This window comes from Terrapene carolina, unplaced genomic scaffold (genome assembly GCF_002925995.2).
Source record: "Terrapene carolina triunguis isolate 2854851 unplaced genomic scaffold, T_m_triunguis-2.0 Scaffold211, whole genome shotgun sequence".
NCBI lineage: Eukaryota > Metazoa > Chordata > Testudines > Emydidae > Terrapene > Terrapene triunguis.
In genome coordinates this window covers 20,045,551-20,062,748 of record NW_020664562.1, presented here as the reverse complement: position 1 = coordinate 20,062,748, position 17,198 = coordinate 20,045,551, and the positions used below count along the sequence as shown (strand labels likewise).

Below are 17,198 nucleotides of genomic sequence, written 5' to 3'. Positions count from 1 at the left end.
GGAGTGGCCAATCTTTCTTGATGTAGTGGGAATCTCTTGCACGACTATCCCATTCGCAGAGAAAACAGCAGTACTTTGTGTATCCAGTCTGCAGACCAAGCAAGAGAGCAACAACCTTCAAATTGCCACAAAGCTGCCACTGATGTTGGTCATAGTTTATGCACCTCAAAAGTTGTTTCATGTTGTCATAGGTTTCCCTCTTATGGACTGCATGACCAACTGGAATTGATGGCAAAACATTGCCATTATGCAGTAAAACAGCTTTAAGACTCGTCTTCGATGAATCAATGAACAGTCTCCACTCATCTGGATCGTGAACGATGTTGAGGGCTGCCATCACACCATGGATGTTGTTGCAGGCTACAAGATCACCTTCCATGAAGAAGAATGGGACAAGATCCTTTTGACGGTCACGGAACATGGAAACCCTAACATCACCTGCCAGGAGATTCCACTGCTGTAGTCTGGAGCCCAACAGCTCTGCCTTACTCTTGGGTAATTCCAAATCCCTGACAAGGTCATTCAGTTCACCTTGTGTTATGAGGTGTGGTTCAGAGGAGGAGGATGGGAGAAAATGTGGGTCCTGTGACATTGATAGTTCAGGACCACAAGTTTCATCCTCTTCCTCGTCTGACTCAAGTGAGAATGATTCTGGTGCATCAGGAACCGGCAGTCCTTCTCCGTGGGGTACTGGGCGTATAGCTGATGGAATGTTTGGATAATGCACAGTCCACTTTTTCTTCTTTGACACACCTTTCCCAACTGGAGGCACCATGCAGAAGTAACAATTGCTGGTATGATCTGTTGGCTCTCTCCAAATCATTGGCACTGTAAAAGGCATAGATTTCCTTTTCCTGTTCAACCGCTGGCGAAGATTTTTTGCACAAGTGTTGCAGCATATGTGTGGGGCCCACCTCTTGTCCTGATCTCCAATTTTGCAGCCAAAATAAAGGTGATAGGCTTTCTTAACCATAGTGGTTATACTGCGCTTTTGTGATGCAAAAGTCACTTCACCACAAACATAGCAGAAGTTATCTGCACTGTTCACACAAGTACGAGGCATCTCTGCTCACTTTGGCTAAACAGAAATGTGTCCCTTTGCAAAATCAAACACTGACAAATAAGAGAGCACGACACTGTATGATTTCTAGAGCTGATATAGGGCAATTTGTTCAGCAGAGTGATGTAAGCTTCGTTATGATTGCATCATCCATGACTTCTAGGAATAACATGATGCAATTCATATCATGTATGACGCAATACCAGCTTCAGATTGCATCATTCATTGTTTTGCCTAAAAAGCAAGTACTGTCCAAACCCAGTCATAGATTTATTCATAGATCCAGTCAAAGATGTATTTTAGTCATTTCTGGTTTAAATTGAGATCCCTTCCCTTTATAACTCACTTATCCTCCGCCATTCCCAAGTCAAGGGTCGTATATACTGACCCAATAGCATATCTTGAAAACTAGAGCCAATCAACAATTTTAAGCAGCATTTTCGTTCTCAGTGACCCAGAATTAGTAAAGTTTGACTACATTTTTTTCAGAAGCATTTTGGCTATAGAGCAGTGTAATTAATCACTGGAACAATTTACCAAGAGTCATGGTGGATTCTCCATCACAATTTTTAAATTGAGGTTGGATGTTTTTCTAAAATATGTGCTCTAGAAATTATTTTGAGGAAGTTCTGTGGCCTGCGCTACAGAGGATGTCAAACTAGATGATTACAACAGTCCCTTCTGGTCTTGGAATCCATGAAACCTTCCTTCTCCCTGCACATCATCATTTTGATATTTAAGCCAGTCTGGAAATTCTCTTAGTTACAGTATTGTCTGCAAATATAACCTGCTCTGGAGGTGAGGGAGGAAGACTGTCCATTGGGTGAGGGCGAGGAAGTTGCTGGGCTAGAAGTGCTTAAGGGTCTTAGAAAGGTGAGATGGTGCAGGAACCTATTGGGGGAGAACAGGAGTTTGTTGAGGGGTGAGAGAGGGATTTGATAAGGACAGGAGTAGATTGAGAAGGATAAGGGGGACCTCAATAGGTCCAGCTAAGCATCCAGATTCTGGATTTCTTACTAAACACCTGAATCTTCCAAGCTTCAACCTTTCACTGGTCAAGAGAATATTTTGTGTAGACACCAACAGGAGTCTTCATAGGCAATCAGCTTAAAATTATTAACAGTTGTTTATTTACAAGATGCAAATGACAGAAGATATTTCAAAGTAAAATATTTTTAATCAAAATGGTCTCTTTAGAAAATGTTTTTTTAACAAAGCACTTATATTGTCAATTCATGTTTGTCAAAATGTGTTTTTCTTTAAAATCTTGTATCAATTTTTTTCAGTCAACAAAAAGTTTTGCTGGCACTTTCAATGATGATTTTAATCAAAGAAAAAAATCAATTGAAAATTCTGCAAAACAATTTGAGAAACCAAAAATTTAGTCTATTTCAAATTTTTCAAAATGAAAACAAATTTCAAATGTATTCACTAAAACTAGATTTTCTGCTTTTTGATCAGTTCTAAAAATGTCATATACATACTTGTAATTATGCACAAATCCACATAGACGGCAGTGACTTAGAGCAGGGGTTGGCAACTTTCGGCATGCGGCCTGTCAGGGCAATCCACTGGCGGGCCGTGAGACATTTTGTTTACGTTGACCATCCACAGGCACAGCCGCCCGCAGCGGCCATGGTTCGCCATTCCCGGCCAATGGGAGCTGTGGGAAGTGGCGGCCAGCACATCCTTGCGGCCCGCACCACTTGCCGCAGCTCCCATTGGCCAGGAATGGTGAACCGCGGCCACTGGGACCTACGGGGGGCCGTGCCTGCGGACAGTCAATGTAAACAAACTGGCGGCCTGCCAGTGAATTACTCTGATGGGCCGCATGCCCAACGTTATTGACCCCTGACCTAGAGGAAATGGCCTAGGACTAGAAGGGTGGAGAGATGGATTCTAATCTCAGCTGTACCTCTGTCCTTCTATGTGATCTTGAGCAAGTCATTTCACCTTTGTGTACCTCTGTTTATCTCCCACCCTTTGCCTATCTTGTCTACTTAAGCTGTAAACTCTTTGAGGCAGGGACAATGTCTCTCTGTGTGTTTGTACAGTTCCTAGCACATTGGGGTCCTGATCTAAATTGGGGCCTGTTAGTAATGTAATAGGGGCTAGAAAATGATAGGAGATGTGGAGAATTGCATCTAAAGGTTCTTGAGGAGTAGAGATTGTAGAGTATTGTGTGTCCTTAGGAAGCTGGTAGGAGCATGAACGGGGGGAGGTATAGGCATTGGTGGTGACTTGGGAGCAGGACGGAGAAGGGAGAATCTCTCTGGTCTCTTCTGCACAGCAACCATCACCTAGACTGGTTCCTGAGCATATCAGTTTGTTTCATTTTGGGGGCTTTTTTTAAAAAAAAAAAACCTAATGTTCATTTTAATTTACAGTACACCTGTAATACTGAGATACTCATGCAGCTGGGCAACTTTAGATTTCCTCCACAGGGGCTAGGGTAAGAGAGTACAACATAAGGCTGCATGTAACTTATTCTGGGAATTGAGAACACTGAGGTGGAGAGCTGATTTTACAGACGCAGTAAATGACTATATATCTTTCGTCCTAACATTTTGGCCAGCACAATGAGGAAAGTGTAACCACTTGATATTTTTTTAAGCCATCATTGTGCTGTGTTCAACAATACTGTCAGTCTTGTCACATTTTTCAGGCACCAGCACCAGGCAAAAAATATTGTTGAGCCCTTCTCTGCAAAAGTTACTGCTTCTGAAAAGAGACTGTAGTTATAGGCATGGAGGGTCCCTAAGAGCCAGGCAAGTCAGGCTATGACTGCAGGTTAGTAATTGCTGAGTAATTTGAGGTTTTAGATTTTCCCCTAAGAAACACTGAAGCTCTTCAGAGAATGGCTGTGATATGCCATTTTTTTTTCTAAAGCAGAACTTCCTGATGAAGTAGCAACTGGTCAAGTTATTCATGCTGGGCCAACCACTGACTGACTGAGTGCCTACAGGTCACATGACAGCTTTGGGAGATGGGACATAAAACAATCACACAGAACTAAGTGTTAAGGAAAGTACCCTATCTATATAGCCCATACACAACTGGTGTAATCCTGGCCCTATTTAGATCAATAGGAGTCTTCCCACTGATTTCAACTGGGTCAGAATTTTACCCAAAACCATTAAAATCAGACCCTTAATATTATCTCCACATATCTGTAGCAGGATGCAATCCCAGAACATATCCCCTCCTCATAGCACTGCAGTCACCCTGCCTCAGTTTCCCCTCATCGGTGATGGTTCTCTGGGACTTCAGCATAGTTCAGTTGCTGAAGTGATCGAGATAATGAAAGTCCAAAGAAAAACACCACTCGCTCTAACCTCAGGCCCATGCTGGGCAAAGCCCTTCTTCTGAGGGGTTGTCCTGTAGCACACCACAGCCTTCAACTTTTCATCTTCCAGCCCTTCAGGGTTCTAGTCAATCACTTCTTCCTCCCCTTAACAGCAGGGGTCTCTGTACATTCTCCCAGGGTAATAGTATAGGAGGGACCCACCCCCACCCTTTACTATGGGATCCCTGCCATTGGAACCCTAGACAACTGGGCTATCTGCCCTGTAACTCAAACCCTTATTCACTCTCTTTCCCTCCCAGCACCTCTTCTTATGTGCCTATGTACTCTCTCTGGAGAGTCTTTTCTCTCAGGTCTTTCCTAGTCCCAATCCTGGGCTTAAACATCCTCTCCCTTGGGACAGAGTGACCACAGCCCTCCTTCCTTGGGCTGTACTGTAATCCTAGCAGGCTTCTCTCAGCCCCCAGCTTCCTCTTGGAACAGGATAACCGAGCCCTCATTCCTGAAGCTGTGCTTCACTTCAGACAGACTTCCTCAAGCCTAGGATATCCATTTTACCTCACAGCCCTTCCCTGCATGTCTCTCATAGCTCTCCCTTTGACGGAGCTCAGAGCAGGTCTCTGACTCACACCTGGTCCCCATTCCCTGTTAGGTTCTGCTAATTCTTCCTGAACACCAATTCTTAAAAGGGCCATTGCCCTTGAAAGGGAGAAACCACCGTACTACAATGCTTCCATATTGAAATTTGCTCTAGGGTTTTAGGGTACTATAATGTAGTGGAAAGGGGAAGACCAGCAGATTCATTACTGCTTTGTATCTTCTCTGTTGAGGGCTTTTCTGTTTCACTATATTTCAAGGATCCATTAAGAAGTGATATGCCTCAAAGTAGTACAGTACCAGTGGAAACAGATGCCTGGCATTCATAAAAATAAATGCAGCATTGACATAACAGATTATATAACAGAGCAGTCTATATGCAGATGCCGGACACAATGCCACAATAATTGTTAACAATGTTAACATGTAATTATATTATAAACGACATATGTCTTAATAACTCCTTTTGTCCCAATGTTTATTGTCAATACATAGAATTTACTGTGAGGGTTTCAGCTCACATAATATGCAACGTGTAATAAAAACAACTTGGCTGTTAACTCACCCACAATGTGGCTGCTGCCTTACCCTCAATGTGTAAACAAGACCCACTTTTCTCTCATTTTAACTATGTGGACTCCAGCACCGGCAGGATGTGTGAGAGAAACAGGTAGCAGGAGACGAGGCCAGCTGCTTCTGTAAACCTCTCACCCAAAACAGACTCAAGCCCTCCCAGTAGTCCCCAAACTTGGATGGAGTAACAGCAAATCAAGCTTCAACAAAAGACTTAAATGAATTTTTAAAAGGTAAGTGGTAACTAATATCTTTTCAGGATTAGAATGTCCCTCACAGCCTGATTAATACAGACAGATATTTTCATATTAGCTGTGCAGTCAACTTCAACGTTTGTATTTTTGACTGTTAAAAGGTACTTACAGATCTGAAGGCAACAGAAAGTATTTTTCTCCATTAACAGGATAGCATCTGGAAACACTCCACCTTATTAAAGTTGATTATATTTATTGTTGTAATAATTTATTAATATTATTGGGTTTTGTGAATAAAAAATGATAAAGCTTATTTACTTGAACCATAGTAATGAAAAACATTCATCCCTGAGATGAGCACCTGCATGCCAAGTGTCAGTCCAAAGCAAATTTTATTAAGAAAATTATAATCATTTCCTGAAAATATTTATTCTCTAATGGAAAAAAAATGTCTTGTAACTATAATGGCTCAGTCAGGTAACAATACAATGAATTTGTTACACTGAAGTGTTTTGTTTTGTCAATACTATTAATTGATTAAATCCATCCAAAACAAATACCTGAAAGAAAAATAAATCTGCTGAAGAAACAGATTTACCGTACAGTCTGTGCATTTACAATATTGCCAAAGAACAATATCAGTAAGAATAATTAAAAATTAAGAAGAATCTGTGAAATTTGATCATACCTGTTCTAAACATTATTTTATTAGAGTCTACAAAGATAAGGATTGTAATTCAATTACACAAAGAGAAATGCAAGCAACTGCTGTTCTTACTTTTCATTTACTACTGTGAGCCTGCTTTTACCTTGTTTGCAATACTTGTGATAAATGACTTGATGTCTAGATTAGTTGGGCAGCTCTTCTGACAGGGGGCATCTGCACACTTTAAGCACCTAGGGGAAAAAAAATAATGAGTTAAGGAGACATACAGTACAAATACTGCCAATAGCATACGTTTTTTCATGTACAAATTGATAAGTCTATAAAATAATAATGCTTTACATTTCTATAGAGACTTCCATATAAGTATTTCCAAGTGCTTTGTAAACATTATTGAATTAACTCTCACAACAATATAGTGAGGTAAGTTTTATCATCCCCATTTTAAAGATGGGGATATTGAAGCACAGATATGTTAAACAAATAGCCTAAAGCCACACAAGAAGGCTGCGGTGAGCTAAAAAGAGAACTCTGATCTCTTCGGTTGGGTATTTTAGCCAGAAGAGCAACCTTCTTCTATAACAAGCAGATCCATAAAATCCACTATTCTGAATGTGCAATCTATCGCTATATTACATATACAAATATGTTAAAAGAATGTTAAGACTGAAAAGTTAAGCACTCAAAAGATAGGAAATGCCACCATTTTTATTGTCCATTGAACATTATTTGGGAGCCCTTGTGCCATACACAGTCTTATTATATAATCATACTATTTTTTCCATTGGACTTCTGCCTTGTTCAGTGCACAGGATGGATGATGCTCACTGAATGAGTAGCTATTTGATTTTTCTCTTTATTTGTATTCCTTATTATTTTATTCTTCCTTATTCAATGCATGGGCACAGGCCTTATTTCCTAAATACCATTCAAACTCTGCTCTGAAGAGAATTATTAATTTCATCATAGGCCTTTCAATGGTATTCATCACTGTAGTATCTGCTTCACAAACAGTTAATATATCTTCACAATCTAATTTTTTTTTTTTCTAGACCTGGCTCTATAACAAATTCTTCTGTGATCTTAGGCAAGGTCTGTGTGCCTTAGTTTTTCCAACTGTAAAACAGATGAAATTCATTAATGAAGTTCTATAGGTGTAATTGAGAGTATAATTTTGACAACTGAATAATCAGATATGTAGAGTTTTATGATACTTTTATAGGAAAGATGTTAAAAAAAATTCATGATTTATATGGTTCACCCCGTTTCGGTCCCAAGGAAGAATGGCTGCTAAATATTGGGTCTCTTATTTTGTGCAATACAATTACTTTTATGAGTTAGTTTAAGATTTAGATAAAAGCACGAATTTTTACTTCTAAACTGTGGGTTTACAATCTGTGACTTCGGGAGTACAAATCAGCACTCCTATGGCAACTTGCACTGAAGTTGACTGGAGTTTTGAATGCATATCTGAGGACAGAACGGGAACTTTTTTCCCCCATGACAAATTATATTGTATAATAAAATACACAGACTTAAGTAGCAGTGATTAATGACCCATTCTTGCAAAGGCATCCATGTGGGCATAGAGGTCTAAGTTCACCTCCACAAGTCCTTTTACAGGATTGGACCCTAAAGAATAATCTAATTGATGCATGATTTTTAAAAAAGCAAGCATCAGCTAAAGAGTTAAAATGATACCCTGTTAAAAGATTTTTATGAGGGTTTTGGTTTTTTTGGCTTTACACTTTAGTGAAATATCATAGACCAAATGCCACACTACTCATAATCTCAGAATTCATTTAATTATTCTGGATACTTTTCAGCATAGTTATAAAAGATGTCTATGTCAACTTACAGAAAATAGCAAAAAATAAACATTTTTCAGGTCTAACATGGCTACTTGTACAGCATTCCCAAATCTCCCATTATTATTTAGTAATATATATTATCATTATAGTACAGCCACAAGGATTAGGGTCCCATTATGTTGGGTGCTGTACAAACATAGAAAGGGATCATCCTAGTCGTAAGGGGCTTACAGTCTAAAAACAAAATGAGTTGCAGAGTCTAGGATAGGGATAAAACATATAAGCAAATGCATATAATGAATAATTGGTAAAGATTTGTTTGTTAATGTATTGTGGGTGTTTATGCGTTTTTTTGTTTGTTTGTTTGTTCGTTCATTGGTTTGTTCCAATTGGTCGTAAAGCAAGTGAGTAAGAAAAGGAAACAGTCGCAGCTTGTCACCTACCTCACCATGATTAGCAGTCAGTATTTTGTGGACATCATTTCAGAGACGAGTTAACTGGGAATTTGGAGAAGGATATGGTAATAGTTGTTTGGATTTTATAACAGAGTTTTTTTCCCATGCATTTGAGGAAGCACGGAAGAACAAGTGACCTTAGTACTCTAAGCAAACTTGATGGGAGCAAGGCTGCAGTATACAAGACCAGAAAAGAAGAGGTTGTAGTATCGAGATGTGACATGATGAGGGCTTGTCTGACAGTTTTGGCTGTGTAGACAGAGAGGTGAGAACAGACTTTAGAATCATATGTAAGAAAAAAGCAGCCGTTCTTTTATGTCTTTTCTCCACCACTGCTCCAACTCAAGACAGTTTTTAAAATGCAATAGCTCTTTAGGCAGATCTGCGTGGACTACCCTTAAGACAAAGTATATTTATATTAAAAATGAATAGAAAGGCCCCATGACAGGATAGATTAATGGTTGTGTTTATTAAGTATCTTTACCAAATAATTTCTTTTATTATTATTATTGAGATGGTTCACAAACAACAGCTGTTGAAAACATCAGGTGTTAATGAGGCAGGGCAAAGCAAACCTGAATTATAGCTTGGGGGGGGGCAGGGGGTGCCATGAATATGCCAGTAGGCTCACTCTGATAATAATACCATCTTCCAGTTCTCTGAGTGCTCTGCAGACTAAAGTGCATCAGGCTGCCATTAATCCCACTTATCACACTGACAGCTCAGTAATTACACTACTGCTATAGTCAGGTACTGTAGTCCTAATAAAATATCAGCCACTGCACGGAATGCATGCTGGTGAGATGTTTTATTAAACTTGGGGGGTTGATCATCAAGTGACATTAGTGTTGACCTATTTTTCTATTTGACAATAAATTATCCTTTGACCATGCCATAATAGATATTATAGAGTGCTTTTACTGTACCAAACAGCAAAGGTACTGCATTCCAATGAGCTAGGCAAATGGCATAAATAAAATAGTAGAAATGCATGCCAGAATATCATTACCTAAATTGCTTTAAGTGACTGATTCTGTGAAAAATCAGAGACAGTATGTACTTAGGGGACTATGCCAACATTTGCTGTAAACCTCAATACTACATATATTTTCCCTTATAAATTAATGGCAAAGATTACACTTTTGTTTTACCTTGCCCCTTTTGAAATTCCCCTTTACTTTGTGAAAGCCCCTTTTACTTTTCAAAGGTACTCTGTTATTATGTATTTGGTTTAAAATGGACTATAAGCAACAAAATCAGTAAATAAAAATTCTCCAATCCACTTGTCACAACTAATGCATTTAAATGTATAACAATACATTCACATTTTAAAATAAAGCAAAATGGGCTTTATTTATTTATTTGTCAGTGGTAATCATGTCACATCTGTCCTAGAGAAAACAAAAATTTAAACCCATATACATATTTATATTTAGGCATATGTAAATTAACATACTTACATCTTTGTAACAATGAAATACAACATACTCTTCCAGTTATCAATACATGTTAAACACTTTCTCCCCCCATCTGTCCTTGGAATGACAATTAAATCATTGAGAAAGACATAAAAGTTCTATGATATTGTATAGTTTTAAAAGATGGGGGCTATTCACTATTCTGAGAGCCAGCTCAAGACCTATGCACTGCTTAAGCACCACTAAAACCTTATTTTGAAACCTTATGTGGCGTTCCACACTGGAGTGAGTTTTACCCATGGTAACCTATATTTAAAACATTTCATAAGAAGGGACAAGGCAAGGAGCGGATTTACCATGAAACAAACTGTGCGGTGGCACGGAGCCTCCAATGACAGGGGTCCCCCAAAATGCAGGACAAATCTCATCTGACAGCCTGCCCCTGAGTCCCGGCCGGCGGCACAGCAGGGCTCAGGCAGGCACGCTGCCTGCATACCGTGGCCGGTGGCCCCACGCCGCTCCTGGAAGCGGCCAGCTGCTGGCACATTTCTGCGCACTCCTGGCGGGGGGGGGGGAGGTGGCACCGTGCGCTGCCCCCGCCCTGGGCAGTGCATGGAGACCCGCTGCCCCTCTCCCTCCCAAGGGGCATGCAGAGATGTGCCAGCAGCACTAAGGTGGCTCCCTACCTGCTCTGCCTCCCTCCCTCCAAGCCATGCTGCTCCCGGAAGTGGCTGGCATGTCCCTGCAACCCCTGGGGGGGCGTCTCCGCATGCTGCCCCCACTCCAAGTGCCGACTCTGCAGCTCTCATTGGCCGGAAACTGCGGCCAATAGGAGCTGTGGGGAGGCAGCGGCAGGCGGAGACCCCTTAACCCCCCCCCCCCCCCCAGAAGCCCCCCCCGGGGGGGGGGGGGGTGCCGGTTGCTTTGGAGCCACACTGCCCGAGGTAAGCGCCGACCCCTTGCCCCTCTCCCGCACCCCATCCCCCTGCCCCAGCCCAGAGCCCCAACTTCCTCCCAGAGCTCGCACTCCTCACCCCCCCACACCCCAACCCCCTACCCCAGCCCAGAGCCCGCACCCAGCACTCAAACTCCCTCCCAGAGCCCGAATCCCGCACCCCCTCCTGCACCCCAACCCCCTGCCCTAATCAAGGTACCTCACTTTATTTTCACTTACTTCCCATTACTTATAATATAGGAGGAGGATGAAGAAAAAAATAATGAAAAACGGGAGGGGAGATAAGAGAGAATGTTCTTTTTCTTGGCTGGGTCCTGAGGGAGGGCCCCAAAAATGAAGCTGCACACAGGGCCCCACTAACTCTAAATCCGCCACTGGCCAAGGCAGAAGACATGAAAATAGTCATTTGAAAAGTTGCAGTCCAAAAGAAAGTGAAGCAACTAACTCAGAGAGAAGAGATAGTATTGTGTTGATACCACAGATATTATATGTAGAGAAAATTACACATTTGAAACATAAATGTACTCCAAAACCCCAATCATTTATCCCATCTTAGATAAGATTCCATTTGTATTCTCACTTTTGAAGTAGGCACAGGTACACTAATTGCCCTGTATGAATAAAGCTAGGTATAAAACATCTATACCAATTAACCATTTTTGCGAAGTATTTACACAAGAGAATGCTCTGTTGTGTAGCTTTATTTAATGTTATTGGTTCATAGAAATGTAGGACTAGAAGGGACATTGAGAAGACATCAAGTCCAGCCCCCTGAGATGAGCCAGGATCAAGTAAACCTAGACTATCCCTGACAGGTGTTCATCCAACCTGTTCTTAAAAACCTTTGAGGATGGGGATTCAACTACTTCCCTTGGAAGCCTATTTCAGAGAATAACTGCCCTTATAGTTAGAAAGTTTTTCCTAATATCTAACCTACATTTCCCTTGCAAGATTAAATCCATAACTCCTTGTCCTACCTTCAGTGTATATGGAGATCAATCAATCACCGTCCTATTTATAACAGCCCTTGACATTTGTGAAGACTTATCAGGTGCCCCTTTAGTCTTCATTTCTCAAGACTAAACGTGCCCAGTTTTTAATGTTTCCTTATAGGCTGGTTTTCTAAACCTTTTATCATTTTTGTTGCTCTCATCCGGACTCTCTCAAATTTGTGCACATCTTTCCTAAAGTGTTGTGCCCAGCATTTGATTTTTCATTCCCAAGTGAAGTATTTTGCACTTGGAACTTCATCTTGTTCAATTCAGACCAATTCTCCAGTTAGTCAAGGATCTTTTGAACTCTAATTCTGTCCTCCAAAATGCTTGGAACTCCTCCCAACTTGGTGTCATCTGCAAATTTTATAAGCATATTCTTCATCCCATTATCCCAGTCATTAATGAAAATATTGAATAATACCAGCCCAGGACTGATCCCCGTGGGACCAAACTAGTTATGCATTCTCAGTTTGTCAGCAAACCGTTGTTAACTACTATTTGAGTAAGGTCTTTCAACCAGTTGTGCACTCACCCCACAGTAAATTCATCTAGACCATATTCCTTAGTTTGCCAATGAGATATCAAAAGCTTTACTAAAATCAAGATATATCATGTGTACTGCTTCCTTCCATCTACTAATCCAGTAACCCTGCCAAAAAATAAAAAATTAGGTTGGTTTGGCATGATTTATTCTTGACAAATCCATGCTGGTTATTTCTTATATCCTATTATCTTCTAGGTTCTTACAAACTGATTGTTTAATAATTTGTTCCAGTATCTTTCCAGGTATCAACATTAGGCTGACTGGTGGATAGTTCCCAGATTTTCCTTTGTTCCTCTTTTTACAGACAGGTACTATGTTTGCCCTTCTCCAGTCCTCTGGGGATTTCACCCATCCTCCATGAGTTCTCCAGGATAATTGCTAATGGTTCTGAAATTCCTTCAGCTAGTTCCTTAAATTCCCTAGAATGAATTTCATCAGGCCCTGCCTACTTGAATACCTCTAACTTATCCAAATATTCTTTAATCTGTTCTATCCCTATTTTGGCTTGCGTTCCTTCTTCATTTTGTTAATATTAATTGTGATGAGTATCTGGTCACTATTAACCTTTTTAGTGAAGACTGAAGCAAAATAGGCATTAAACACCTCCGCTTTCTTGATGTCATGAGTTATTAGCTCTCCTCCTCTGCTAAGTAGAAGACCTATGCTTTCCTTTGTCTTTCTCTTGCTCCTAATTTCTTTAAAGAACCTCTTCTTATTACCTTTTATGTACTTTGTTGCGTATAACTCATTTTGTGTCTTAGCATTTCTGATTTTCTCTCTACACATTTGTGCTATTCTTTTGTACTCCTCCTTAGCAATTAGTCCAACTAGTCCTTCCACTTTTTTGTAGGTTTCCTTTTTGATTATCAGGTCATTAAAGAGCTCTTGATGGAGCCATATTGGCCTCTTACAATTCTTCCTATCTTTCCTTCACACTGGGATAGTTTGCAATTGTGCCTTTAATATTATCTGCTTGGGAATCTGCCAGCCTTCCTGAACTATTGTTTCCCTGAGATTTTCTTCCCATGGTACTTTACTTATCAGTTCTGAGTTTGTTAAGTCTGCTTTTTTAAAGTGCATCATCCTTATTCTCCTGCTCTCACATGTTCCTTTCCTTAGAATCATTAAATCTATCAGTTCATGATCACTTTCACCAAAATCGCCTTCCACCTTCACATTCACAACCATTTCCTCCCTGGTGGTCAGAATCAAGTCTAAAATGGCTGTCCCTCTGGTTACTTCCTCCAATTTCTGAAATAAAAAGTTGTTCCCAATACATTCCAAGAACTTATTGGAAATTTTGTGTTTTGCAGTATTACTTTTCCAACAGATATGTGGGTAATTAAAGTCTCCCATTAACACCAGGTCTTGTGTTTTGGAGATTTCTGTTATTTGTTCTAGAAATGCCTCATCCCTTTTGTTGCTTCTATAACCCTATAGTAATTTTCCATGTCCCCAACAACATCTAACCCTCTGTTAAGGGAACATGTTTTATGCTTTCCTGTGGGCTTTTGTCACCTGCCCCGGAGACCTTCTTCTGGTAACAACATCCCATGGTCAAGGAAGCCTAAGCCCTCCCATCAACACCATCTGCACAACCATGCACTCATCTCCAGGATGTGTGAGGACCCTTCCCCTCAACCGGTACAATAAACAAGAAAACAACTTACACTCCCAATCCCTTCACCCTTGCTCCTAGAGCTCTGCAGTCACTGGTGATCTGCTCAGAGCCATACCTGGCACTGTCATTAGTGCCCACATGGATGAGCAGCATGGGGTAGTGGTCAGAGGGACTTTCTGTAACATCTTGGGCATGGGCTCCAGACAGACAGCCCACCTCAAGGGGACCACATCATATAATTGTGTAATGACAGATGCCCATATGTTCCAACATAATACACATGCAAAAACGTGGACTTTAAATTTCTTATTTAGAAGGGTCAAGTATTTGTGTGTACACACACACATGTACGTTCACATTGATCAATGTAGCTATTCTGAATTTGCACCAGCTCAGGATCTGGTCCACTAGCTTTAAGAGAAGTGTAAGCTACTCATTCATCTCAAAAGAATGTTCACTTTGAAGCCTAATCATGACAACTTTATATGTCAGCATTCTTCCTAAGAACTCTGAGCGTCGGGGACCACTTTCTGAATGAGTTCCCTGAACTTTGAAGAGGAGAGGAGTAACATGGTGAAAAATATGAGATACCTCTTTCAAAGGGACAGTCTTAGTGAGGAGAGAGAGCTTCACTGCCCTCTTTCCTAAGAGAAACAGGCCACAACGGAGCTTCCTAACTCATGTCTTCCCTCTGCAGTTTTATCCTTTGGCTTTTAAGAGCTCTCTTGTGGCTTTTGGAGGTCAGCTGTCTTCCTCCCCTCTTACTGTTCCTCCAACAGCAACTGGGGTGATCGTAATCAGGTACCTGTGGAGGGAGAAGAGGATCTGCTGTTGCAATCCTTTCCCACACATCCATACACACAGAGGCCTAAATGTAGAGATAGCAAGGTACACTGCTGAAACCTTGAAAAGGGATAAGACAGGGATCTACTGCTGCAACTCCCAAGCCCGACTCATGGAGAAGATCTGCTGCTTTTGCTTATGGCAGAAGATTACGTTGGGACCTGTAATGAAATAAGGATGGGACTGAGACAGAGTGTGTGTATAGTAGGGAATGAGGTTCAGGGGTTGACTCCACAAACAATCAGATCATGGAAAGCTGGGGTATGACTGTAGCTAGCAATAGTCTGCTGTGGGCTAACTGTTCACGCACAACCTGCTGCTGCATATTAAGAGTTCATTAGAGCGCTCTGGCCAAGTCCTCTTTGAAACAAACTGTTAATGCGCATCAGCAGGGTGCACTCAAACAGTTAGACCACAGCAGTCTAATGCAGGCTAGATACACACACCGAATTAAATGTTCGTGTAGACAAGCCCTTTCTACAGGGAAATTGAGAATTATTGGGTCAGGGGAAACCAGGCATTAAACCCTCTCAATGTTTCCAATTCAATTCCATTTTAAATCCTGAGCTAAAACTTCTATTCAATTATGATTACTGTCATCAAGAGGTTATGTCCACAGCCTTACCACCTTGAACTGTCATCCTGTCAGGTTTCACAAGCTTAGCCTCAGTGAGGAGGAAGCTATACATTTGCAAAAAATTGTGCTGAGTGTTTAGCACTCTTCCCTATGAGCTAGTACAAAACCAATATACATCTCTAGCAATATTAGGAGCCCTTGATTCTGGAGGTGCCACCTTATCTTTTGGACAAAACATAACTGAGGTTCCAACTATTTCAAGGTCATTAAATGAAAGGTTCCATGTTACTTTTTTGCAGTGCCCAAGTATGGTTCTGTTATTTAAACTTTTAGAATAGACTCGGGATACATTTCCAAGATTTCCTCTGCAGCCATGAGGGCTAGAAAGGTCTCTCATTTTAAAAACAAAAATCTGAGATTCTCATTGTAGCAAGCTTCATGGAATGTGAAGGGAGCAGTACAATTTGAAACAGGGAAGAGTTTGGAGGAACACCAGGAAGTGTACAAGGCTGGAATATCAGCTGCAGTTGCAGCATCTCTGTAAATAGCTCTGTTAATAAAGTTTAGTTTTAGAAACATGAGTCCTCATGTTATTACCCAGCATGTGGTATACGAAACACTCATGAAATAACATGACTCCAGGAGGCGAGGGTTGAAGAAAAACATCAATAATGAAAGTTGGCAAGACTGTTTCTGCTTTCCCCAAAAACAGGACTCCCTGAACAGCACTCACATCTCTTCCCCCACCCAGAACTCCACAGCCCTTCTATGCTCCCCAAAACCTCCAGCTCTCCTGAACACTATTAACTATCCATTCAGTCCCCCCGACCCCCTGTAGATGTGTGTCTGCCTCCTCCCGTCTCACACATGCCGGAAGATCCAGTCATGGTGAGGAAGAGGAGGAGTGTGCCCCTTTGTTCTCCCTTCTCACTTATCTGAGACAAGGTGGTCAGAGGGAGAAGAGGTGAAGGGAGACAAGCAGCAGAAGCAGAGACAAACAGGAATTTGCTGATGGCTGCAAAAAGAAGAGGCAGCAGCAGGATGAATTTGCTGCCAGGAGATAAAAAATGCAAGGATTATGAGGAAGGGGGGAAAAGCCCTCCTCGGAACTGGGAGACTGTGAAAATGAATATGCCTACATGAGCCATATAGAAATAGAACCTAAATCTCTCCCTCCACCCATGCCACTTCTTTCCTCCTTTCTCTCTACTGACTCCAGTACTCCCTGCCTGACCACTTTTTTTATTCTTCCTCCCTCCACTTCTCAATTTCATCTCTGTGTCCCTCTTGAGATCTAGGAACCTTACCCTCCCTTCTGTATCCCCGTGACTCTCTCCCCACTTCCTGCAGTCTCTGTTATCAACTCATCTGGGCTCCCCCCCCCTTTCTTTCACAGAGTATCTCCTCCACCTTTCTTACAATGTCTCCTTTATTCCACTGTGGCCCCCATTCTCTTTGTCTCCCTTGAACTTCTTCCCTCCTCATCTGTGGTTACCCTCTTTGCAACCCTGAGGTTCCATCCTTTAGTCTTTGGCCTTTCTTGTCTCTCTCGCCCATTAGGGGTCTCTTTCCTTCTTTCACCTTTCT

The 17,198-nt window shown here is 41.3% G+C and overlaps 1 protein-coding gene across 1 annotated transcript in view; it reads right to left on the bottom strand.

Moving 5' to 3' along the window:
- Positions 1-17,198, bottom strand: part of LOC112119086 (dihydropyrimidine dehydrogenase [NADP(+)]) — a 601,635-nt gene that overhangs the window by 391,445 nt on the left and 192,992 nt on the right. The window contains exon 4 of the mRNA XM_024217640.3: positions 6,538-6,625. Within this exon, the coding sequence (XP_024073408.2) occupies positions 6,538-6,625 (88 nt within the window). The remainder of the gene's footprint in view (positions 1-6,537; positions 6,626-17,198) is intronic.